This window comes from Calidris pugnax, unplaced genomic scaffold, assembly GCF_001431845.1.
Source record: "Calidris pugnax isolate Ruff unplaced genomic scaffold, ASM143184v1 scaffold28, whole genome shotgun sequence".
In the NCBI taxonomy this organism is placed as follows: Eukaryota; Metazoa; Chordata; class Aves; order Charadriiformes; family Scolopacidae; genus Calidris; species Calidris pugnax.
In genome coordinates, this window is record NW_015090842.1 from 4,216,328 (window position 1) to 4,240,811 (window position 24,484).

Genomic DNA, 24,484 nt, shown 5'->3' on the forward strand with positions numbered 1-24,484 from the left:
GTTTTCCTCTTATGCCTTTTTTATGCTAAATTAATATCCTGTTGTCTACTGAGGTCTGGTGGGCAGCCCCAAACACCTTATCCCTAATTCTGTGCCCTTAGACCTTCTTTCAGGTTCTCACATAAAAGAAGGCTGTAATCAAAGGAATACATTCATGAGTTCCCTGTACAAAGTATTTTTAGCTAACGGTAATCCTACTTGCAGTAAATGGTCCTCTTGGAATACTTCTGTAAATGAATGGAATTTATAATCGCATTATGCTTCAGCACAGGACAACCTAGAGCGTTATGGCTGACTTTATTGTTCTTTAGTATTAAATCTTTTTGTGTGGAATTTAGGACTGTTAAAGCAACATGAGGCCGTGCATTCAGGGGGACTGTGTATTCTGCAGGAACCAAAGGCTCAGCTTTAGCTGTAGGGCCATTGCCCAGCTGACACCATACAGAATTAGCAAAACACCCAGACACAACCCCTGCGCATTTGTGTGTATCTAAAGAAAATGAGCTCCTTCTCCTTATTAAGATAAAGCGTCCTTGCTAAATGTCTTTATTTCTTTTTCTCTTCCTCTTTCTAACCTCACTCGCTTCTGTTATTTCTTCCTTCTCTTCCTGAGGCTCTGTGAATGCTCTCCCAATGCTCACATGTTGTCTTCACTAGTGCCCAGCCCTTGTGCTGGGCTCTTCCTGCAAGGAGCTGCTGGCTGCATCCCTTCTGTCACAGGTGGTCAACGAGCAGCTTTTGAGGGGTCCTCTGCTTGTGGACCCTCTCTGAGAGAAGCTAAAGGAGGGATGGGTCCTGCCTGGCAGCCAGGAGAATAAGGAGAAACCAGATCCCTCACCTACTGAGTTGTTAAATAAGACAGGGTTTCCAAGGGGAAGAACAGCCAAGTTGGTACAGATAAAGGTGTGTGTGTACAGGGGGTACTGTATGTGAGAGGGGTAGGGTGCCAGTGGCTGTGTCACAGGGGAGAGCCCCTCCTGCAGCCTCTCCTTCCTTGTAAGCAAAGAGCATTTATAGATAGAATTGGAAAGGAAAGATTTTCCCACTGCTTGATAGGTCTTACAGGTAAAATATCACTCTGGAGATGCATGGAATTTTTTCCTTTCTGCTAACTAGACATAAAGATTTCTGTGTTACTCTTTAAACAGCTCTAATAATCTGCCTGTTAATCCTTTTAAAAATTTAACGGCCTCAATCGAACAAATCATTCTCACAAAGTTCTTAGTTAATAAAACAGAAAACTGGCACTGAATTCACTATGGGAAGAGGTATTTTTTGTGCTGTTGCTTTAATAGATAGAAGGCCCGTTCCCACTTTCAGCAAGTGGGAAACCTGTCCAGTTTGTTTCTAAATGTCATAGAAATTCCAGAACACTTTAATGAGACAATAGGCTCCCTGTGGGACTAGAAGTTTGTAATTGTTCCTTCCTCATTATGCAAGATCATTATTTTAGCTGCTCCAGGCAGTTTATGAAAAAGAACTTGTTGCTTCAAAAATGTTTGTGAGGTTCTTTGTTCTGGCTCCCCAGTCCCCTCTAGGAGGATCCTGCAGCTTTTTTAATAAATCGAGTCAGGGAAAATTCTCAAGGACCTTTACTTATGTATTACCTCGGTTTGTTTATGTGGCCTTATTTTTGTTTATAGATATTTTTGGTAGTGAGGTAACTATAGCAATTGTCTTCCCATCTGTGCCTGGGGAATGATTAGTACGTGATGGTATCCTTTAATGTCTGACAGGGTGCTTCAGATAAGTGAGTTCACTTATTTCCAGAACTTCCAGGGGGCATCAGAAGCTGATGTGAGAAAAAGGAAATGTACCAAGACAACAGATGCGTGAGACTTTTCTCAAGAGAAGTTGCAGAGGCTTAAATCCTGTTCCATGTACCAAACGAGTCCCTTCCCTGCACCCTCTCACCTGCATCTTCCCTGTTCGTGGTAGGAAACGTGGCTCATTGTGGGGAAGGCCCTTGTCTCCGGGAACCAGGAGGAGAGAGGTGGATGCTGTTGGTATATTGTAGCCTTCCCTCTGAAGAGGAGGACCTGCTGCAGTGCCCAGCAACGGGAGATTGTATTTGCTTTCGTTTCCTAGGGCTGGGCTGTTGATTTTGGTTGTTTGGGAAGGGGACTGCTTTGGCGGTTGGTTTGGTTTTCCTGTCTCTTTCCCTCTGGAGATTGGGGTGGTGAGGAGGAACTGACTCTTGATGCTTAACCTGGGCAGTGAGGTCGGCTGGAGAAATCTTAGGGGGCTTCAAGGCAAGCACGGTACAGGCTGACAGTTGAATTGGGTGATTCCATCGGATTTTGAGGAGAAGTTCTTCCCTTGCAAAGCGTTCTGTTCTGCTCTCATTGCTTGAGCTGCTGCTGACTGAGCTCTAACGAAGACAACCATTGTCATACGCTCCCTTTCAGGCCTCTGCTTGGCAGGATTTTAACACTTCTGCTTAAACTGTTATATTGAGTAGCAGGGCAGTTCAATAATTAACAAAAGATATAATTGTGTAATAAGAATAGAGTTTAAATGCTTAAAGCTGCAGAAATGTTTGAGTGTCCTCCTGAACAGATCGCTAAAATCAGTAGAAAGTCAGCTAGCACTGAACTTCAAAAACTTTCTATTATACATTCATAGAAATTAATGCTCAGAAATCTGAGTTTGCGGGAACACATGGCTTACTGTAGGACATCTATTGGCCTATCTTAACTGTAAACCACTGTAATTAGTGTTTGAAATGACTGTAAGACAATGGTAGAGTAGCTCCCTTCACAAATACACTCCCACGTCTTTTTTTCCAAGTGAAGCAAAGTGGCAACTGGAGAAAATACACTGAGAGAACTGAGCGGTAGCGTGTACCCCGCTGGGACTGATCTGCTGCACGAAGCAAGGCCTTCTTTAAAATGAAGACTGTTTTAAGTCAGTGCATTCAGTGCAAGTCACAGCACAGGAGTTTATGTAAGATTATATTATATATGAGATTGTAAAGTTAGTCTTGAAATTATTAATGTAAACTTGTAAACCGTATCGTGGATTAGTCGAATTAGTATAAATACAGGAATGTTGTATTTAATTAAAAAAAACAAATAAACAATAACCCGAAAAACACAGAGGAAAAAAAGAAACCCTTAGGCTCTTCTAGCTTTAATAAATCCAGCCTCTATCTCTGGGCTATCTACCTGTAAAATTAATTCTTTCAGAAAAACAACAAATAAACAATAACCCAAAAAACACAGAGCAAAAAAAAAAAAACCACCTTAGGCTCTTCTAGGTTTAATAAATCCAGCCTCTGTCTCTAGGCTATCTACCTGTAAAATTAATTCTTTCAGGGATTTAGGTTTGAGAGACAGCCATTATGCCTATTTGACTATTTGTTTGCTCTTTATGTACTTCCTATTCTGAATATTTAGAACAAAAAACCGGTCATTTACCAAGATTATGTAAAGACTTCAGTTTCATCACTTAAGCCCCCCAGACGCAAGGCAGAATGATTAGCCAATTCTTTAGCATTTTGACCTTACAGGTGCTAAAATTAAGCTGCCTTTCATGAAGGAGCATCCCAAAGCTGTGCTCTGACCTTCCCTTTCAGGCTTGGCAGCAGAGGAAGCGCAAGCAGAGCAAGTTACAGATGCAGCTCTCGTGTTTGAATTTGAAGGGTAAATCTGACTTGGCAGCAGATTTAGGTCATCCTGGCAGGATCGGTTACTGCTTGGCAGGAACCCGCTTTCTTTATTGTGTCTCCCCTGCATAAATTGCAAATATTTGAGGATGTGTTCCAAACTGAATCACTGAAGTGGTGATATTTTATCTGTCAAAGAACTGGCACTCCTTACTAAGTGTAGTCACCTGCTATCCCAGGCAGCGTGTAGGAATCTTTTCCAAGAGAATTATCAAATTTCCTAAAAAAACATCCTATCTGTTTATCCCTTCAAATTCTCTCTGCTCTGTCTTTCTCAGTGAGAAGTCTTTCTCAGTCTCCAGACTTTATTTGTGGCTGGTTAATGTATCTTTGTTCTTTTGTTGGTGTTGTCCATTAATTAAAATTAGCTGTTCTTTCCTCTTGGGACACTTCTTTCAGATCTTTTTAGCAGGATGGTGTCTTTATGGCTAGAACAAGCTCAGAATTGAATCTCTCCTTGGCCTGTATTCTTCAGGCTGAAAGCGGGGTTGTTTGTTCCTGCTGCTTTTTTTGTAAGGTCAAATGCCTGTTTCCTTGGTCATCCTACAGACACTGGTCCAGGCAGATACAGACACATTTCCTGGGCTCTGAGCTGGTTGGCAGCAAAGCAAGCAGTGCAGTGAGCCGGTATGAAAGCCAGAGCCTTTTAAAATAGGTCTCACAGCATCCCTGATCCTTTTAAACATTGTATGGGTAGACTGAATTTAGGTCTGTCTGCACCTAGCAGGTAGGAGCACATTAAATACCACTCTTGCGTTTGACTCAGTCCTTCCTGAATGTGAATAATTAGAATTTACTCCACTCTTCTGATGGTCCTGGCCAGCAGAGTGTACAGTGGCATTAATACTTCCCACTTTGCTGAAATCTTTACTCAGTACCTGCCAGGACTACACTTGCTATTCCCATGTTAGCAGTTCAGAGCTGTTCTGCATTTGATGAATACACCCCGAGTGCTTTCCTCTTATTTCATCTCCAGCAGCCAGGGAAAGGAATAAATCAGCTCACACAGAGCTCTGTGTAACCAAGCCCGAATTCAGCCCTGAATTCTGGATGTACCTCAGTTGCACAATTTTGCAATGGGGTAGGAAAAAACACACCCTGCTAACTGTTGCAGAAAGTAAGAGACTTTGAGGGTAAAAGATGTCGTTATCTCATGGTGACTCTTTCTTCCCCTCCCTCTACTCCAAAATGTATTTGTGGTGTGCTGAGTGGAGCAGATCCTGCCTTTACGCTTGTTTGAGAATCACATTTCAGTCTGTCCACTCTGCAATGTTCACCTTAGTGTTTGGTTTCCAATTTCCTCTGCTGTAATTGGAAAAATGACACCTTCAGGAGATGGAGTGTTGTGTATCTGACGTCTCCTAACACCAGAGAACAGTTTTCCTTGGTGCCAGGAGACCAGTAGATGTCTTCTCTCACAGTTTTCTTACTATGTTTGTGTTCTGTGTTCCACCTTCAGATGTGGTTGTGTGGCTTCAAAGCATTTTGGAAATGTGGATTCTCCTCACGTTCGGTTCCAGACAGGTTTCTTGTGCAAGATTAAGTCTGAATGGCTTTCTTTTTCTTTTTAAAATGCTGTAGCACCTCTGGGCTGCAAAAATATATCATAGAAATGATAATTTCTTACTGATGCTATTGGTTGTAATGGATGTAGTTTTGCAGGGTGGTGTCTTTTAGATGCTTTGTTCTCTCCTGCTGTAAAGCTGGGCTCCGTTTATGTAACAGCAAAAATGATGCTTTCTTGAAAGTATCTGTAACTGCTGTAATTCAGGGCACAGCTTGCGCATCGGCGTGAGGTCTGGCTTGTATCATGAGGTCAGACCCTTCTGGAAATCCACTAACTTTTACCCCTTATTCGTATTTCATCCAGTGACATTAATAAGTATTGATAAGATAATTAGATTAGTAAGTTTTTGTCTATTCATGCTTTCTATATTGACTTTTAAAAGTCAATGGTTTTTTGTGGTTTTTTTTCCTTTGAACTTGTTTACGTGCACAGAACAGTCTATTTCCCTTTTACTTCCTAAAAAAATCTACTTTTCTGTTCTTTTATGTGATCTGTGTATGAGAGTTTGCAATCCTGCAGGTTTAAAGTTTGGGTTTAAAGCAAAGGAATGAAAAGACATCTCAAATCTTTTTACTGGTTCTAAAATTACTATAAGCATATAGAAAATAACTATAGTAAATTCTGTGATAATCATGTATGTAGATTAGGTTCAACATACTGGTTTTATAAATTGACAGAGTATCTTGAAAAGGAATCCATCAAACAGACTTTGAAGCTGGAGACACAAGACTCCTACGCAAATCCAGCATTAGGAGACATACTTTATTTCCACTGAATGCTTTAATCCAATTTATTAATTTCTTTGAGGACTCACTGTGTGCAGTTCTGCATGATAAGTAGTATATAAAATATATATATATTTAAAGGAGATTAACTCTGTTTTAAGGGAGTATTTTGTAACCGTGTCTATCCCTTCACTGAAGCAATTGATCGGTTTTTTCAACAGCTGCTAAATCCTGTTAAAGGTAAAATTAATTTTCCAAATGAGAATTATTTTTTGCCATTTACTAATTTTCCCAGGTTCAGGAAGCAAGACTCCAGTCTGTACTGATATGTAGAAATTGGCATCGTATATGAAAAATTAGATGTTTGAAGATTTTTTTTTCATTTTTCAAATCATGCCTATCTAATTGGACACCCTCTCGCAAGGTTTCAGAGCTCATACGCTACTTCTGATAACCCCCTGCTTCACATAGTTGCAATTAAGACATATAGCCCTCTAAATGCTAGCTACTAATCCCGAGGTAGCTAAGATGACTTGGGGGATTAGAAAAGAGACTTAAGGGTGACTTGTGTAGCCACACCGCTGTTTTGGAGCTTAGTCGAATTCCACAGAAATTAGTGACATGTTTGAACTCCACTCAGGTTGAGTTCAATGCTCTGATTTTAGTGGGGAAAGCATAAAAGGTCCAATATCAGCTTTTATTCCAAGATTTCTGAAATATGAATACTAAGAATACTTTACATAAAAATAAGTAAGAGTCAAGGTCAAATGAAGATCTTCAGAAACGCATAGAAGAATGTTTTGCAGAATTGCCTCAAAATACTTCAGTGATGTTGTTCATCCAATTACAAAAGTACTGGTCATATGAGTCAGTTTTAGGCTTCAAAGATCTCCAGAAACCTGTAAAGAATTCTGATCCGGGGTTTTAGATGAGCTTATCTCTACGGGGGAAGGGAGGGGTGTACTAACGAGTTGGAGTCAGGAGGGAATAGGGTATGCACATCCTGGGCTTTTTGTGCCTTTGTCCTATTCCTCTCACTGTCGGTTTGTTTGATGTTCATCATCTTTTACATGATAAAAATCAGCATGTTTTCTACTCTAATATTTGACCTTTTAAACATTCAGTGGTTTTGATTCAGGATATACTCGTTATCTTCCCAAGATAGATTGAAAATGCAGAAAACTAATTAGAGAATAGATCAATAATGTCAGAATTTCACTCGACTACCATGCACTATAAAATACTGACTTACCTAAATTGCTATGGGTGATGTTTTTCTGGGAGGCACAGGAAGTGAGAACAGAGGATGGGTAGTGAAAATTACTTAAGAAAAGCAGAGATATAAAATCCAGATTATTTTTTTTTCTTGTAATTTTAAGTTACAATATTTGTGGAGGCTAAAACCTGGGCTTCAGAATGAGACGGTGAGTAATAGAGAAATGAAGTATGAATTGGGGAGTATTTCTGCTCCCTGAAGACATTACATCTTGTGAGATGATGTCCCTCAGAAATGGATTTTCCTATGATTTCTAAGAGATTAGGGGTTCCAACCCAGGAAAATGGTGGATGATTTTAAAAAGCAAAGGTCATTTATGTTTGGCATTGGATTACCCTGCTACGGATCAGCATTCATGTCTGCATCCTGCTGTGAGTTTCTTTCAGCTCTTGGGCAGTTTGTTCAATTTGCTGTGCTGTTCCTTTTCTCACCTGTAAAGTCAGAATGAGAATGTGTCCCTTCTCCTGCTCTCTTCGCTGTGGCTGTTGGTACCTGTCCAAAGGGTCACATAAACTGCACCTTGCTCTGTAGCTCTTCCCTGACTAATCCAGTAGGAAACCAATCAGAAACTCCTGGATGCCACTGTATATAAACAATAAAGTGTCCTCTTGGAATATTCAGCTCAAAGGATTTCAAACTCCTGGATGCCACCGTATATAAACAATAAAGTTGTCCTCTTGGAATATTCAGCTCAAAGGATTGTCACTAGCAATTAGATTCAGTATTATATGTGAGGATGCCAAGCCCCCCAGGGTGTGCAGGGTTATCTAATTATTCTACTGTAAATAATACCCAAGCACTGATTACTGGTATTTACATACTAATAATCAGCGGTTTTGGTTTGAATGAACAGAAATCCTTTTATCCATGGATGACTTTACTGGTCATGCATGCTGTTTACAAATTACAATCTTTTGACTGTAAATATAAGTAAGAATCTGCTGAATTCCACCAGTCAGTATTTTTAGAATGGCAGTGCCATTTCTTGCCTCTGGGCGTATCGGTGTAACCCTGCGAGCTCGACTGGAATAATGTGGTTACAACAAGAGGCAGAATTTGGCTACCAAAAGTCTGTTTTCCGTTTGTTAGTGCCTTAAGACTAGAACAAAACCCAGGGTTGCAAACCAATAGGATATTTTTTGAAATCCATATGGCTCACATCATGAAGGCAGGTCCTTTCCCTCCCCTTGTCTCCGTGCCTCCAGCCAGCAAATAGACTTCTGCTCAGAATTTTACCCCGATTTGACGTCCTAAGGAACACCTGCATCAACTTGGACAAATACCTGCATGAAGTAGGGCAAAAGCAAGCTTTGGGAGAAATATTTTGTGCAATTTCTTTTCTAGCCTGACAAGATTTTGCTCTTCTTCCAATTACTGTGACTTGGGAGGAGTTACCCGGTTTGAGTACCTGTGTGTGTGAGTGGATGTGTGTCCAGATGTGTGTGGATGGGAGGAAGTTGGGGCTGCCTGTCAGAGTGAGACAACTTCTCTTTTTCAGTATTGTAATTTTCATCATGGCATTAGAAAGAAACCATACGTCTGTTTCAAAGCCCAGAAATTAAAAATATGACGTGAAATTTGCATGTTAGATGCTGTGAGAACTTCCTACAAACTTGGGTAAACACCAGCGTAGAGAAAAATGAGCTTACACTAAGACTGACTGCACTGGACATTCTGTATTAATATGGCAAAAATGTGAAAAATATAACCTGTATCTGGGTACCAGAGGAGCCAAATACGCTTACTTTATCGGCCAGAAATTCTGTTCTGGCATCAGCTGCAGAGAGGGTTTGGGCCAGCGCTGTTCTAAGGTGTGAAGTGCAAAGGGGGCTGCGGGTGTCACTGCAGAGGCTCTGGGGAAATGCATGTGGGGTGCAAAGCAGAAAATGAGGGATATTTCTTGTGCACTCCTCCAATAATCATTTCTTGGTGGTCCCTGTGAATTACTGCCTTTTCCCTTAAATTACACTGCCTTTGTTAAAAGAACAAGAGCTCTTTTCCAATACAATTTTAGATAGATTAAATTCATTTTATCCCTGCAGTTGCTTTGTCTTCAGAATATCCTTTTGATTCAAGTGCATTTTTTTTTCCTTGTGGCTGAACTGCATTGCACTGGCAAGAAACTGGGAAGTTCTTGTACATCCTTGGTCTTGGATTTTGCTGTGTCATGCGTGAATTGGCAGCTGTGAAGTCTCTCAACCAATTTCTGTGTCAGTAAACTAATGTAATAATGTGTTTGCAGGGTCAAGCTGTTGCTCAGCTCTGTTCAACTGTTCCCAATGTTACTGTTTTTGGAACAGCTTCATCTTTCAAACATGAAGCAATCAAAGACTCAGTAACTCACCTGTTTGACAGAAACGCAGACTATGTTCAAGAAGTAAAAAGGTAATCTTTTCTTTTCCTGAGTAAGGGTTGTATGGTACCTGGCAAAACGCTCTGAAAGACACCGGGCTGATTGTATTTATTGGAAGAGATTAGATTTGTGAGTTTGGGAACTGTAGTTTATTCCAGATATTCCATCTGTCCGCTACAAGGGACAAGACAGCAAACATCTCCCTGTTTCTTTATAAGTAACACAAGCTTTGTTAGTCCACATTCATACTGGGACATCTGGTGCAAGCAGAGCAAATTAAGTGGAAAAGAATAAAGGATGTATTTTGCTATTGTCTGCATATGGAGTAGCTCACTGTAATGCACTGAGTAAGATATTTTTTTTTTCAGTGGGTCTGTAAGTTGTCCAGGTTTTGGAGTTCTCTGGTGCATTTCCATCTGCCTGGGTTTTTATCCTCTGCCAGGGACTGATATCAGAGCACATGATGTCTGTTTTAATTTCAGATCCTTAGATTTTGTTTGTTTGTCTTCAGATTAGAATCATGCTGTTGCCTTTTGAAGTCATCATGTGTGTTTCTATTTACATGCTTTCAAATACTTTGTTTTCTAGTTTGTCTGGTTTTAGATATCGATGTTGATACAGGTGGCAGAACCTCCGAATTGATAAGAAAATCTTTGTAAAGAATATCTTTTTGATTTTACATGTCAGACAGCTATGAATAATGTCAGGAGGTCTCTGAGTACTAGGGTTACCAGCACCCAAAGAGGCCCTTGGGCACACAGCAGACTTCTCTGAGCCATTAGCAACCCGAGCTGGTGTTGGAGGAGGAAGCAGGTGCCTCGCTACTGTTTCTGGAGCGCTCCCAAGGGCTTATGAGGACATTTGAAATGATCCATCACAAAGGATGTCTTATATCACAGGAAAATTTTTCTGTATGGGAAGTTTCACCAAAAAAAAAGATCAGACTTGCCCAGCAGATGAGACCCTGCCATTTTCCTACAGCTCAGAACTACAGCACCTTTCTCCAGCCTTTCTCCTGGGGAAGTACACACACCTCCGTGTTTTGCTGCCCCTGGACAGTCGCTGTGGTGGGATGTGGACTGAATTCTACCGATTCCCACTTGGGTCAGCAAGAAAACACTTGAAAACATTGTAATCAGAGTTCAACACCAACCTTAATCCTAACTCTTGGCAGGGGCAGCAGGAGATCTGAGTTAAGTGGGTATGTGGTGTGGGAGCAGACACAATGGAAATCAGTGCTTAAAAAGAAGGAATAAAGCCCCTTTAACTTCCAATAACTGTGAGTGCAGATGTTGGTGCTTCTGCCCTTCACCAGGACAGTTGTTTTTGGGACAGTTCCCTGGCACCACCCCTGACTCTGTGTAACAGGCTGTAATTACTGGAATCAAAAGGAGACCTGGTTACGAAGGGGTGGAATTCTGCTCTATCAAGTCTGTTAAAATCCCTTTTGATGATCCTGCATTTGCACATAGTTTTTCACCTCACAATAGACTAATGAGGCAGAGAACAGAAATTAAAATAGAGATGTGACAAGCTATTTTGTGCTGCTTTTGTGGCACAGAGGTGTGTAGTATTAGCAGAATTGATAGTCCTGATTAAAAGTCAGAATTGGCCTCCTGTAGAATATGCCAATGCTCTGATTTGTTCCTTAGATCCGTGTCTTTTTTACTTTGCTTTGAAAAAATAATAAAAGTACAGTGGTAATTCTGAGAATGTTATAATGACATGTTGCAATTCTCTTGTAGTGTCTGCAGTGCTTATTTGCATAACTGTTAAAGAGTATTAATCAAGAATTTGTCACTGCTTGGGCTATTTACTTGGTTAGGAGGTAGGATATTAGATTTAGATCAAACTAGTGATAGGATTTTGCAAGCTGGTATTTTGCCAGTAAAAAAAGTAGTAGTGCATCAGGATATTTGGGTGTCTTGTTTTTCTTCAGCATTGTATTGGCATTGCATTCACGAAGCTATTTATTGGAAAATTATAAATATGCAAGCTATTTATTGAAACAGAATAAATACTTTCTGTTTTCTATAATGTGACCTGATTGTGTCCTTAGAGCTGGGTTTCTACCTCTTGGTGACTTCTCTTCATGCTTGATTTAACTCTTTGCTGGTGTCTAGTTGATACAGAAGACTCTTTAAATAACTTTACAAGGACATTATTTTATCTGAGAAGAACTAGGATAAGAAGAGGTGTTTCCTTAGGAATTCAGAAAAAGAACCAAAGATATAAATAACAAAAGTGTCTTTCTTTTTTCTCTATGACATTCATTGACCAAAAAGAACATTCTCTGACATTCACGTTCACTCAAAAAGAGCTTTTTATCTATCACCTGTTTTTTGATAATGTAATTTTACTGAAAGCCCTCAAAAAGGGGGAGTAAGATGTTTTCCCACTGGTCTAGGTCTGAAAGGTGTATGTTGGCTGGCACAATGAACTCACATTCCAGCACTGACTGAGTTTGAATTGCCTTTTATGAGGAGGAACTTTTCACACTGTCAAAGTCTCAGCCTTAGAGTCTTTTCTGTAGTACCTGGAAAATCTTGGTGTTGTGTTAACAATCAGGCTGTGTGATGCTGGCTGACCAGTCCTCTGGATCTCACTGCAAAGTGAGATTTCAGGTCCCTTCAACCTGGTATTCTATGATTCAATATTCTGTGATTTCTTTCTTGCTTTTTAGAATCTCAACAGATGGCGTCGATATCGTTTTGGATTGTCTTTGTGGAGAAAATACTGGGAAAGGCCTCAGTCTTCTCAAACCACTTGGAACTTACATTTTATATGGTGAGTGGAAAAAGCGGGGTACGTATTTAAAAACTAAAGCTTTGTAAAGTTTAAAATGTCTTAAAATGCCACTCCTTCCAGAACTGGAGGCCACAATGTTATACTTTCTCAATTTGAGCATTTACAAGCAAAGATTTTAGTGAAGCTGAGCATGGACTAAATTGTTGAGAAACAATAGGTAATACGAAGAAACTCTTTAAAAAAAAAAAAAAGTAAAAACATCCAAAAGTGTAAACCAAACTTATGTTTCACATTGTTAAATGTTATTGTGTGATACATGGGAAAGAAAGAAAGCTTGGATCTCTCTTGGAATCACAGTGTGCCCAAGGAAGCTGTAATATAGTCCTTGTGGGAGGGAAGCCTGGAGGAAGATTTCAGGAAAAAAGCTTTTACTTTTATTTGATGTGACTTTGAGGAATTCAAGCCCAGGCTTCTGTTCACAAATTTCCATTCATGTGCGTGGTCTGCTCCACATGCCAAGTAAACGTGTCTTTCCAGCAGTTGTGCCAGGTTGCCATGTTGTGTGTTGATAAATGAGGCCAAGCTCCTGCAGGAGGACAGCTGAAGGGATTTCTAAACTTTGGAAATTAAAAATATATCTGTATTGCAGTGGCAGGTGCAGTGGCATCACGGATAAGCAAACCTGCTTCCTTGGGCTTCCATCTAGCAAGCAGGATGGAGATAACAAATACATTGTCACTCTTTGTTATTTATTCCTGAAGTATAAGAATGTCTTCTAATCCCTTTTAAACCTGGGGAGATTTTTTTTTTCTTAAATATGAATTGTGGAAATTATTTTACATACAATAAATGGTTGGTTTGTCAGCGTGTAGTAAGTTATGTGTGAATATTCTCATGTTTTACAGGTTCATCTAATATGGTTACTGGGGAGACAAAAAGCTTCTTCAGTTTTGCAAAATCAGTAAGTATCCCAGGGCTGTGATTCTGCTCTTTCCTCTAAGTTCAGTCTTTTCTGTAGCACTTTCATCTTTATCATTCTCATTTGTCTCTACAAAGTTGTTACTTCTGATGTTGCTAAAAAGAGGGTTTTTCTGACTGTGAAGTGGTCTGACACATTTTCTTCTGATGGGACGGGTGGAGAGGAGCCTGTGTGCAGTGCATGTTTACATCCTTTGCTCTCAGACATTTAGCTCTTACACAGCCAAGTTTAAAGTTAGACTGCATTAGTTATTTACTTATGGCAGAACATCATGATAACTGCACCCATATCTGAAAACACTGTCAGGACAGTTAATTGAATTGGAGGAGTTATTAAAGGAGATACCTCTCTTAAGATGGAGCTTGTGTCCAGTCCTTCCCAGCTTTGCAGAAGTTAGTTCCGTACAGAAATACATTTTCCAGTTCTCTGTGTTCATTTCAAGTGATATCAAAGAGGTGATGATGATGCATTTGTTTCCTAATCGATGATGTAAACAAATCCAAAATTCAAGGTTTTTTTTCCTTCAGCTTTACTACACTGATCTGCTCAGAAATCCTAGAGGTTGAAAAAGGGACAAATATATCAAATAAGCTGCTAGTGAGAAATAATTTAACCAGGTGTGAAAGAGATTCCTTCAGACAAGAAAAACAGAGGGAGAAGATCTTCTTGACTGAAGGTCTGTCGTATGATCTTTGTGCCAAGAGCTCATCTGCAGCTTCCTGCAACAGTCCCTTCCCAGGCGGAATTAGCTTTAAAAGCCTCTGTGTAATAGGAAAGAAGATAAATCAAAGACCTCAGCAAGAAACTGTTCTGTTTGCCTCCTACACTTTCTTAATGATTGTAGTGGCACTATCTTGTTATTGTCATGTGTTCGTGAACTAAGACAAAATAATCTTTACTATGCAGCCTTTTTCTTGTTAATATAAACGTGTGCAGATATATATAATTTGTAGGGTAGGTTGGCCAATGAAATCAGTTTCATGTGGGCAGACATAATTTATAGGGTAGGTTGGCCAATGAAATCAGTTTCAACTGAAGTGTTTTTCTGATAGCACTAGTGTTTATTGTCTGAATAAATAGGAATAAATTAAAAAAAAGTATATCAAATTTTGTATAAACATTTAACTAGTTTATGTAATTATACTCTAAAATTAACTCATCAAAATTGTATGAAAACTTTGATTAAAAATTGACGCATTCAAATAAAACTTGCTGGAAGTGGGATCTCAGTCTCAAGGATGCTCTTGGGCTAAATGAGATAAAATTAGGTATCAGGAGGCTTCCTCAAATATCACAAACATAGTAATGGGTAAAGGGAAGCTGATAAGCAGTGCGTGGTTTCCTTGGTTTTGAGAGAAGAGTAATAGTCAGAAGTTGCTTGTGAATGTCTGGGGAGCTCGCATGGCTTCTTGAGGTAACACAGAAGAAGGACAGAAATAAGAAGGAAGGTCCAAATTCCTCACTTCTAGATTCAATTCCTAAAACCAGATCTGTTCACCATTCTCATAATGCCCTAATCTTATGGAACACAAGCCTGTGTTTTATTTCAGCTACATGCTTTTTTGCCTTTTCCATAAGAAAGCTCCTTACTGCTTCCCTTGGCTGTGGCTTCAGATCTGAGAGATGAGCCGTGTGTCACATCTGCCCAGACAGTTCTTTTGTGAACTCTTCCCTACGTTTCTTGAAAAGTGTTTTTCTAACCCCGCTGTTGTTTTTTTGCTTTCCAGTGGTGGCAGGTTGAGAAAGTAAATCCCATCAAGCTGTATGAGGAGAACAAAGTCATTGCTGGGTTTTCTCTGTTGAACCTACTTTTCAAACAGAATCGGGGCGGCCTGATCAAGAGTGTGATGGACAAACTCCTAAACCTATATACCAGTAAGAAGATCAAGCCTGTGGTTGATTCGTTATGGGCTTTGGAAGAGGTAGGAGCAAAATGTCTTTCCTCATTTTGAAATTGCTGAAATAAATGCACTTTTAGGTATAAAATCAGATTTAAGTACATTTTCTAGTGATTAGTCTGTTCTGCTTTTTCGTTTGCGCAAAAGTTGTCTCCAAAGCCCCCGCTATTCAGAAGCTCCATGATCCAGAGTTACTCACACATTTCTCTAACAAATATTTCTGGACTTTCGAATGCTCTCTGTGAAGTTCTTGAAAACACGAATAATAAATGTGGTTTTTCAATCTTAAAAAATGATTTCTTGTTCCGAAGTGCATGAAACTTGTAACAAGTGACATTATAATATTAGCAGACATTATAATTTAAAACAACTTAAAATCTATTCTGAGGAAAAGATCTGATACAGTTTTAGTTTCAGGTTCATGTTTGTGCGGGCAAACCTTGGAAGCTTGGGGGTTTTCAGGAAGTTAATGAAAACGTATCACAGGCAGCAAAACCAGAATTCTTTTTTAATATAAGCTAATTTTTTTTTTTGAGTGTGGGTTTTTTGGTGGTTCTTTTCCTTCTAATTGCTCAGCTCTCCTTAAAGACATGTAAAGAACCTAATCTGATGGTAGCTTGGGCAATTACAAGCCCCTTGGCAAAAGCACTGTTTCCTGAGGCCTTTATACTTAAGATGCTGACAAATGAAGGTGAGTATTTATAGAGGTGTGAACATACATTAACGAATAAAGAAATAATGTGATTATAGTAGCACTGCCAGATGGAAATGGTCCAGCACGGTACGGGCTCCGCTTGTTCCTCTCCAGAAAACAGAGGAATGATGACTTCTCCAGGAAAGCCTTTCTGTGTCTTCCCCAAGGAATTTCTTCCTTTTTCTCGGAAATCCCAGCCACTGGTGGGTTCAGCAATTTGCTAATTCTCACCAAATACACTAAAATGTCGAACTTCTGAGGTGAAGTCAGATGTTTTGTTACAGAGCAACTGGCTCAGGCAAGACAGAACTGCTCCGACACTGACTGAAAGGGAGAGCACTTTGAAGAGCACTGTAAAATAGAAATGGGGTCAGATTTAAGGTTTCATTAGGGGTTTTTTTTTTTTTTGGTACTATTAAATAATATTGGAAAGTATTTTAAAAATTTTAAGTGCTCTAAAGAGGCATTCTGCAATTTCTTTGTTCATGTAAATATGTACTGTTCATGGGTTGGTGAGTAAGAAAAGGGTAATTAAAATAGTACCAGTGGCTTGAAAAATCTTGCTTGAGGACAACCCTGAAAAATTACACGTGGCAGGCTGATCTTAATAGTCAACATGGTGGGAATTTGCTGGGAGACTTGTTTGATAACATTTCATCTAACATTTGGCAGTAACACGCACCATCCCTGCCGTTAGATTGTGAAATGTGTAAATACATCTGTTAACAAGGGCGGTCTAGAAAACTACAGCTCATTTATCACTCCTGCTCCCTCTCCATGAGCTCGCTGGTAATTGACAGAGGAAATATCAGGCCAGTGTCTTCAGGGATATAATGGTGCTGTGAGTGTCCTTCATCGATTGCAAAGTATTACTGAAATATTACTCATTTAGGGCATTATAATTTTGGGGATATATTTTTGTGGGTATAAAAATAACTTGGGGCTGACTCTGAAGTTGGTAAGATAGATAGAAAAATGTGTCATAGCTGATGACTGAATGGAACCAGACTGAAGAAAGGTCAGGATGTATTTTTGTTCTGGTTTGGGAAGTTTCTTTTTTTAACCCCATACTCTAACATCCCCCCCCTTCAGGGTTTGACGTTTGATTGCTTTTTCCTTTCCTATTGGGTAACCTTGATTTTCTCCACAAACATTCACTTTGATTTGACCATTCTCAGTATTATCCATTAGAGACTAAACCAATATGACCAATTTTTACCATTGATGTTTCCTGACCCGCAAGAGCTTTGAGAATAAATACGTTTAAGTAGAGAGGGGCAGAAAGGTGGGCTCCCTGCTTGGCATTTGAAAATGAATGATTGAATAGTTTTCTGTGGCAGAATGTCACCCTCTCCAGAGGCTCACAGGAGAATCCATTTGTCTTCTGACTTTCTCATAGAGAGGAGTTTGACTCCAGCAAGTGACATTTGAAATGAAAATATTTTATGGAAAAATCCCAGAGGAGACTTAAATGGGACACCTTCCCAAATCTTAAATACCTACATGTACCATCAAGGCATATCCTCAAGATGCTTACTTTATTCACTCTGCATCTGCGTTTGTTTTCAGGGATTCCTTTGTGCAAATACACTCACAAATTAATGCAGATCCTCAAAAGTCAGCATGGAAGACACCCGGTTTTCTTCGAAAGCTATAATACAGTACAAACTCTTATTTCTCCAATCCTGAAGCACTTGCAGTAGCCATTTATGTATCAGAGCCGAAAAGAATCTTTGCAGTCTGGGAAGCCAATGAGTTAAATCTACAGTGGTGTTCCCCTTTGCTTAAGGCTGGTTGCTGCAGGGTCATTTCCTGCATGGTAACCCCCAGATTGAGGGCTTTATGTTCTAGCACTTGTGAGAACAGCCACAGAAAGGGTTTATGTCTGTTTTAATAGGTCTCCATGAACCGTGTAAAAATGATTTCATGGTTCTCAAAGCCTGCTGTGGTTCCTTCAACAGCATCTATTTCTTAATACTTTCTGCAGGAGTACACAGTTTGAATTAAAAAGAATATCTTGATTAGAGAATAGTGTAATTGCAGTGAATTTTTGCTTTTTGTACGTTTCAAGTGGCAGTAATACTGGGCTTAGATAAAGTTACTAGATTCCCATTTGTCTGTCATGTTCTAGTGTATGTTAAGTGATGTCTAGTTGATTGTCGGATAATATCCAAGGCAGCAGTGTTCAGAAACTATTGGACTTGATACTGCTCCTGTTGACCAAAGGAGGTTTGTCTGAGTTGTCAATGAGATCATTCTAATTGGGATATAATCCTTCCAGTGTTCTGATTTCTCTGTTTTTAAGGGCCATGGAAGTCAGTGGAAGGACTCCTGGTTTCACTGGTTTTAGTTGTAGATGAGGATTGTCCTGCTTCTTCAGTACAGGCTGCTTAAACCAAGTTACTGACTGACTGCAGAGAGAGCGGGGCAGGATTTATTCTGGATGGAAACCTAGAAGTGACTTCATTTTTTTCAGTGCATCAGTGAATCACTGATACAGGGAGATCAGGACCTGACTATTGACTGCTGCTGTGGAGCAAAACTCTTTGCATTGCTCTGTTATCTGTTGGTGTTTGCTTGGGCAGGGTCATTTAAATCTCAAATTTATGTCCATAAATCCTAGTAAAGTCAAGTCTGTTCTCAAGTAGGCCATAATAGCCTTCCTAGGATGTTACTGCAAGAAAGATTTAACGAAGAAAGACAGTCACAAAATCCATAGGTACTTTAAATGGAAGTCTAACTGGGGAATTATGCATCATGAGATGAGTGAAGTCATACAATAAATTATGCTGCTGTTGAGATGTCTCGCTGTTTTGCAGCTATTTGTTTAGGCATTCAAGGGTTTGAAAGACGAGATAATTTGGAGATGGTGCACGCTTAAAATGCTGCTCTGTAGTAAAAAGCTGATTGTCTGGTAAGATTGCATTTAATTACAAATAGTAGAGTTTAAACCAGAATTCCTATTCAGTGAATATTTGTTGAGCTCCATGGCTGTTTCTTTGTTAGTAACTCCTTAGCTAATCCTTAGTTTGCAGTTAGTTGCTCTTCTTTGTTCCGATTAATTTGTAGTGTGTGTTTATGCATTAGTATTCTCCTGAGGGTTTGTGAATCTGTGGCTTTACACAGTAAATGATTCTAGATTCTTAAGGAGGATGAAAACTGAAGGTTCTCAGAACATCTAGTGTTTTGAATAAAAATGTACACATTGCACTTTTTCTATTAAAATTCTGTTTTTTTCAGCTTTTTATAATTGCAAAAGAAAATATATACTCAAGGTAGAAAGGGTTACTGACATAGACGTTATATGCACCTTCTTTGGTGATTTACAGTTGAAAGTAGCACTGAGAGCATGTAAAACAAAGCTCTCCAATTCTCACACATGAACTGTCAGTCACAGGGAGGTGACAGTGCAGAATATGGTCAAAATATCTGTATGTCTGTTTCAAAAAGGACTCTGAGTACGTCAGAAGGTTTTCAGACTTGGGCTATTTTGGTCCATGTGGACCAGTGAGATTATGGCAAAACATCCTGACTGTGCTGTGTACCAAAGGATTCCTTGCATTCTTGTCTCTCAGATGACTTGAAGGAGTGCACTGTTACACAGTGATAATGGTATCAAAGACCTGCACTGCCTTAGGGCTTGTAAGAATGATGAAGATACTGAAACCTCTGAAATAGAGTTGCTACGTACTCATAAAAAAAAAAAAAAAGAGGAGGATAATCTGGTAATATTACAAGATCAGGCCAGTACCTCATAGCAGGCACTGAATGTCACCCTGTGCCACTGGTTTGCAGTGATAATGTCATAAAGTCTTTAACAACTCCTTACTTAACAATCCAACAACTGTAGCCCAGATCCAGGAATGTACTTTGGCACTCAGCTGTGACTGGAATCAGTGGAATCAGGGCACTACATACACTCATGGATCAGGCCCTGTGTTTAATAGAGGTATCGGAGGACTCTAACGGCTGTGCCGTGCGGTCAGTGCATGGAGTGGTTTTGACTGGAAAGAGCCCTGCACCTTAATTAAGTTTGTAAGGATCACTGCATGGTCAGTCTCGGGGGGTTTTTTGGCTGAGTCATTAAGAGACATGTTGCGGGTCTAGCTGTAAATATAATTTTTATGTAAGTGAAATTCCCTTGTCTCGAAGCCAGAGCTTTTCTCTATAGTAAATTGCTAAAGAAAAATCAAGCTGTGTTCAAGAACCTAAACCTGAAAGGAGCGCAGTGCAACTGATCACATTATAGTGTCATTATGGAATACCTGCTGATACCATAATTTCCTTTAAAAGAAACGTTTTTTCCTGTGTTGCTCTTCTCAGGTAGTTGCTGGTCCCTGTAATAGTTGTTCATGTTATGAGCATGCAGTGGAAAACAGGAGAAACCCCCCATCTGTGATCACAGCCTTCCTGGGTTCAGTCCCAGGAACGGGACAAAGAACCGTAGAATCATAGAATAGTTTGGGTTGGAAGGGACCTTAAAGATCATGGAGTTCCAGCCCCCGTGCCCTGGGCAGGGACACCTCCACCAGAGCAGGTTGCTCAAAACCCCGTCCAGCCTGGCCTTGAACCTCTCCTTGAACCACTTTCAGTGATGAGAACCATAGAATCATAGAATGGTCAGAGTTGGAAGGGACCTTCAAGATCATGGAGTTCCAGCCCCCGTGCCCTGGGCAGGGACACCTCCACCAGAGCAGGTTGCTCAAAACCCCGTCCAGCCTGGCCTTGAACCTCTCCTTGAACCACTTTCCATACAGAATTTGTAGTGTGTTTTGGGGAGGGCAAAGCCATCACTGAACCACTTTCCATACAGAATTTATAGTGTGTTTTGGGGAGGGCAAAGCCATCACAGTGTGTCAGTTTTAAGCGCTGCTCTGGGGCTTCAGAGGACTTGGGTACTGTGAACCCAGATTCTTCCACTGGACTCATCCTCTGGTATAAATGACCATCTCAGTTCATGCTTTTAAGTATCAATGGTCTGAACGCTGTTTGAGGTGGGGGGACAGGAAATGTGTAACCTGTGATTGTAGAAAAGTAACAGTGAACCCCCTAAAGCAGAGACTTGAATTTCATCAAAAGCTATTCATGCCTTCCACTGATCTTACCTTTAGGGCAAAAAGCCTTTCATGTATCACTATAGTGAGACATGGGGAAAATTGACCCATTAGTTACTTTTAACATAGTAAGAGGACAATCTAATAATATCAGATCAGGCTGGGACCTTGTTACAAATACTAAATGCCATCTTGTGTCTTGTGGTGCTTTCTTTTTTTCCTTTTTCCTGTGCTAATATAATAATCGCATGGGCAGGTTTTGCTCCTTTTTTTTTTTTTTTCCTGCTTGATGAACACAGATTCTTCAGCTGAAGAAACGACACCTTTTTTTGAGGTCAGGTGACATCTGTAACATTTAGAACTTGTATTTGTTCTTCGAGATACGCAAAATAAATAAGAGTAGCATGATGAAAGTGGAAGTTCATTTATAACCAAAGTAATAATCCACCCTGAAGTACAGAAAAGAGTGATTTTTCCATAAGCATAAACCAATTGACTTTGCAGTATTGTATTGCAAAGAGGGAGATGTAACTTGTGCTGTGAAAACTCCCAGGAACATCTGGGTGTTTCCTTTTCTGTGACTGCTGCTCTGCCATTGCAGTACGGAGTCTGCTGCTTCCGACACTGCCAATGTTCCTGTGACAGCGCTTCGTTTGCCGCTGTTGATGAGCTGCTTTCCTGATTCATTTACAGGGTTAGCTCTGCACATCCACTGTCCCGTGGTACTGCCACACAGCAATTTGTTCTTCTCATGTGTGAGATTCTGGTCCCTTTGACTGTATAAAATAAACATCCGTAGTTCAAAGTAAATGTAAATGTTTTATCTGTACATCACCGTTGTTTCTTTGTATACAAACACAAGTTAAATACAAGCTCTGGGCAGGTATCAAAGCGTACAACAATGCAGGGAGCTGTGTCTTACTGATGTAGAGAGTTTCAAGACAGACGTGGGGAAACCTGAATAATTCAGAGTAGTTTGCTTTTGTGTTCACAATCAAATTACACACAGTTACGAGCCAAAATAGCTTTCACATTTTGGGAAGAGTAAAGGAAAAGCTATTCCGCTTGAATTCTGCCTCACTAACGTTAAGTGTAATGAACACAAGCTCTAAACGAATGAAAATTGAGTCATGAGTAAGGTGATTTTTAATAAAGACTTTGCAAAGAGCTTTCCCCAAGATGCTTATCTGAAGCAAATATCAATTAAAACTCCAGATAATTTTGTTGCTATATGCTTAGAGGAATAAAATGTACTTTCAAAGTACCAGAGATTAATTAGGTACTGCAGGTTTTTTCCCCTCTAAAACATTGTGTTTACCTGGTGATGGGACCCTTGCTGCTCTTACATGAGCTACTAAGTTCGTACTCTATGTCTATATAATTTTATTTACATTCCTTCCCCATTTGAGACTGTTTTAGAGGGTGTCATTCATTCTACCCTTCCTCCCTGTATCAGCAAGTGATGGCATAACCCAGTACTCTTTTTGGCTTCTTTCGCTGTTGATGAAAATGTAACGTGATTACTATTTTTATTAAGAGAGTGAGATAAAAAGGAGGAGGCCAAGCCCTAGATAGAAGCACTGTGGCTCCTTAAGAAGGCCTCGGATACACAGCATTAGCTGCGATTACCACAAAATCAGGTTGGGTAAATGAGCTGTTTTAGGAAACTGAGACCTCACTTGTTAAGTCTGTTAAGTATGTAAGCAGAAGTCAATTAGTTTCAATTGCTATACATTATTCATAAACACTGCATGAAATTCAAGCTACATGAATGGAATTTAATTAAACGAGTAATTTATTTCAGCTCTATGCTTTCTTTTCTTTATACCTTTTAAAATTTAGCTTGTTTTGTCTAGCCTGCCAGCTGAAGACCTATCTTTAACCAATTTTGCCATCTAGAGTCTTCAGAAGGTTCCTTTGTGTGTGCTGAGAATATTCATACTGTAATACTCATTTAATAGATAAATAACAAAAGAGGTGGTGGATATCTTCATTTGCCTGATGCCACACAGCATGTTATTGGAAAGATCAGCCTGAAAATCTCTGTAATTTCCAGTTGTGGCCTCTACCAGCCAAGCCCCTGGGCTGAGCCTTTGTGGTTCAGTGTGTTTATTGGGGGCTCTAATCTCTGAAGGGTATTTTTTCTACCAAATCTCAATGAACTGTTGCCTTTCAGGGGAATGGTATCTTAATGTTTTGGAACGAAGTAGCAGACATGGGGCAGTATTTTGGCAATATCTCTGATGAGCATTGATTCAGTGTTCCAGTGTTGCTGTTCCAAAGGTTAGAAGCTGACTAGTGTGAGACTAAACCTCTCTCAATTAACATAAAGACAGCCCGCAGCTACAGCCCTTTTTTAATCTACTTAGTAAGCACTCTGCTAAGAATTAATTAGTTATGGAGATACAGAGGCAGAACATAGTTTTCTAGAAGGCATGAGACACTGGAAGTGTGGTGGTGAGTCATGGTAGGTGTTTGTGGGGCAGGACAGGTTGTCACTTCTGTTTGCCCTGGGGTGCCACAGAGATAAGAGCTTTCTGGAACTGCAGCCCGAGGAGAACAACACGGAGACTCCGTTCCTGATGGATAACGTGAGGGAGGGGGAAACAGGCAGGACAAGAATATAGGAAGCATTGATATATTCTGCTCAGGAAAGTGTGCACTATTAAAGATAAACCAGTCACATGCTTCCAGTTAATTAAATTAGCAACAGGAGGTTGTATATGGGGAAAAAATGGCTTGTCATTTATTAGAAAAAATAGGAACAAACCTGTTCCATGGAGCAAGCTGCTGATTAATTACTGTGAAGAAGTAGTATTTTACAGGAGCAGTCTGCTTACTGAAATATATTGGCTGGCTTTTAAGTAATAAATTGGCACACATTCCTTATGTATTGCACTGATCTGGTGATACTGTACCCGTGCAAGGAAATAAGCAGAGACCTGGCCAGGGAAAGCTGTTCCAAAGCAGAGGGGATGTGCTTTAGACATCAAGGACACCTTTAAAAATACCAGCTCGTGTGTGCATAACTCCAGGAGATAAGAATGTATTTCTTCTATGTTTATCTTGAATGTTTGCAACGCATTTGTTTTACACTTCATTTTTACTGTTTGTGTTACAGAATTTAGTCTGTTCTCAAGAGTCGGGAAAACAGGGTTTCGTGGAGTCATTTCCCTATTCAAAAACAATGTCTAGGTGCAATTAGGAAGGACAGTTGAACGTTACACTTCTTGAGTCAAGGTATGGCAGAGTTTGAGTTGTACCTTGCACACCTTGAGATTCGTTCCTGGATCATCACCCCACGGACCAATTCCTTACTCTGTAGAGAGCAGGAGAATGAACGTCCCCGTGAGTGGAAACTGGTAACCTCCTGGTTGTGCTTTAAGCCCACTCTTGGGGTTCACCAAGAGACTTTTCTCTGGTATAGCTTCCCAGCAGTGGAAGTTTATTTTAGTGCATAACAATCATTAATCAAGATAAATGTTCCCACCTAATGAAAATGGCTGATAGATTTTTTGCAATC

General features: G+C 39.9%; 1 protein-coding gene across 1 annotated transcript in view; it reads left to right on the top strand.

The window, feature by feature from the left end:
- The window catches only part of VAT1L (vesicle amine transport 1-like), a 58,507-nt gene that overhangs the window by 14,412 nt on the left and 19,611 nt on the right, over positions 1-24,484 (top strand). The window contains exons 5-8 of the mRNA XM_014942139.1: positions 9,478-9,620; positions 12,272-12,375; positions 13,242-13,297; positions 15,043-15,237. Coding sequence (XP_014797625.1) covers positions 9,478-9,620; positions 12,272-12,375; positions 13,242-13,297; positions 15,043-15,237 — 498 coding nt within the window. The remainder of the gene's footprint in view (positions 1-9,477; positions 9,621-12,271; positions 12,376-13,241; positions 13,298-15,042; positions 15,238-24,484) is intronic.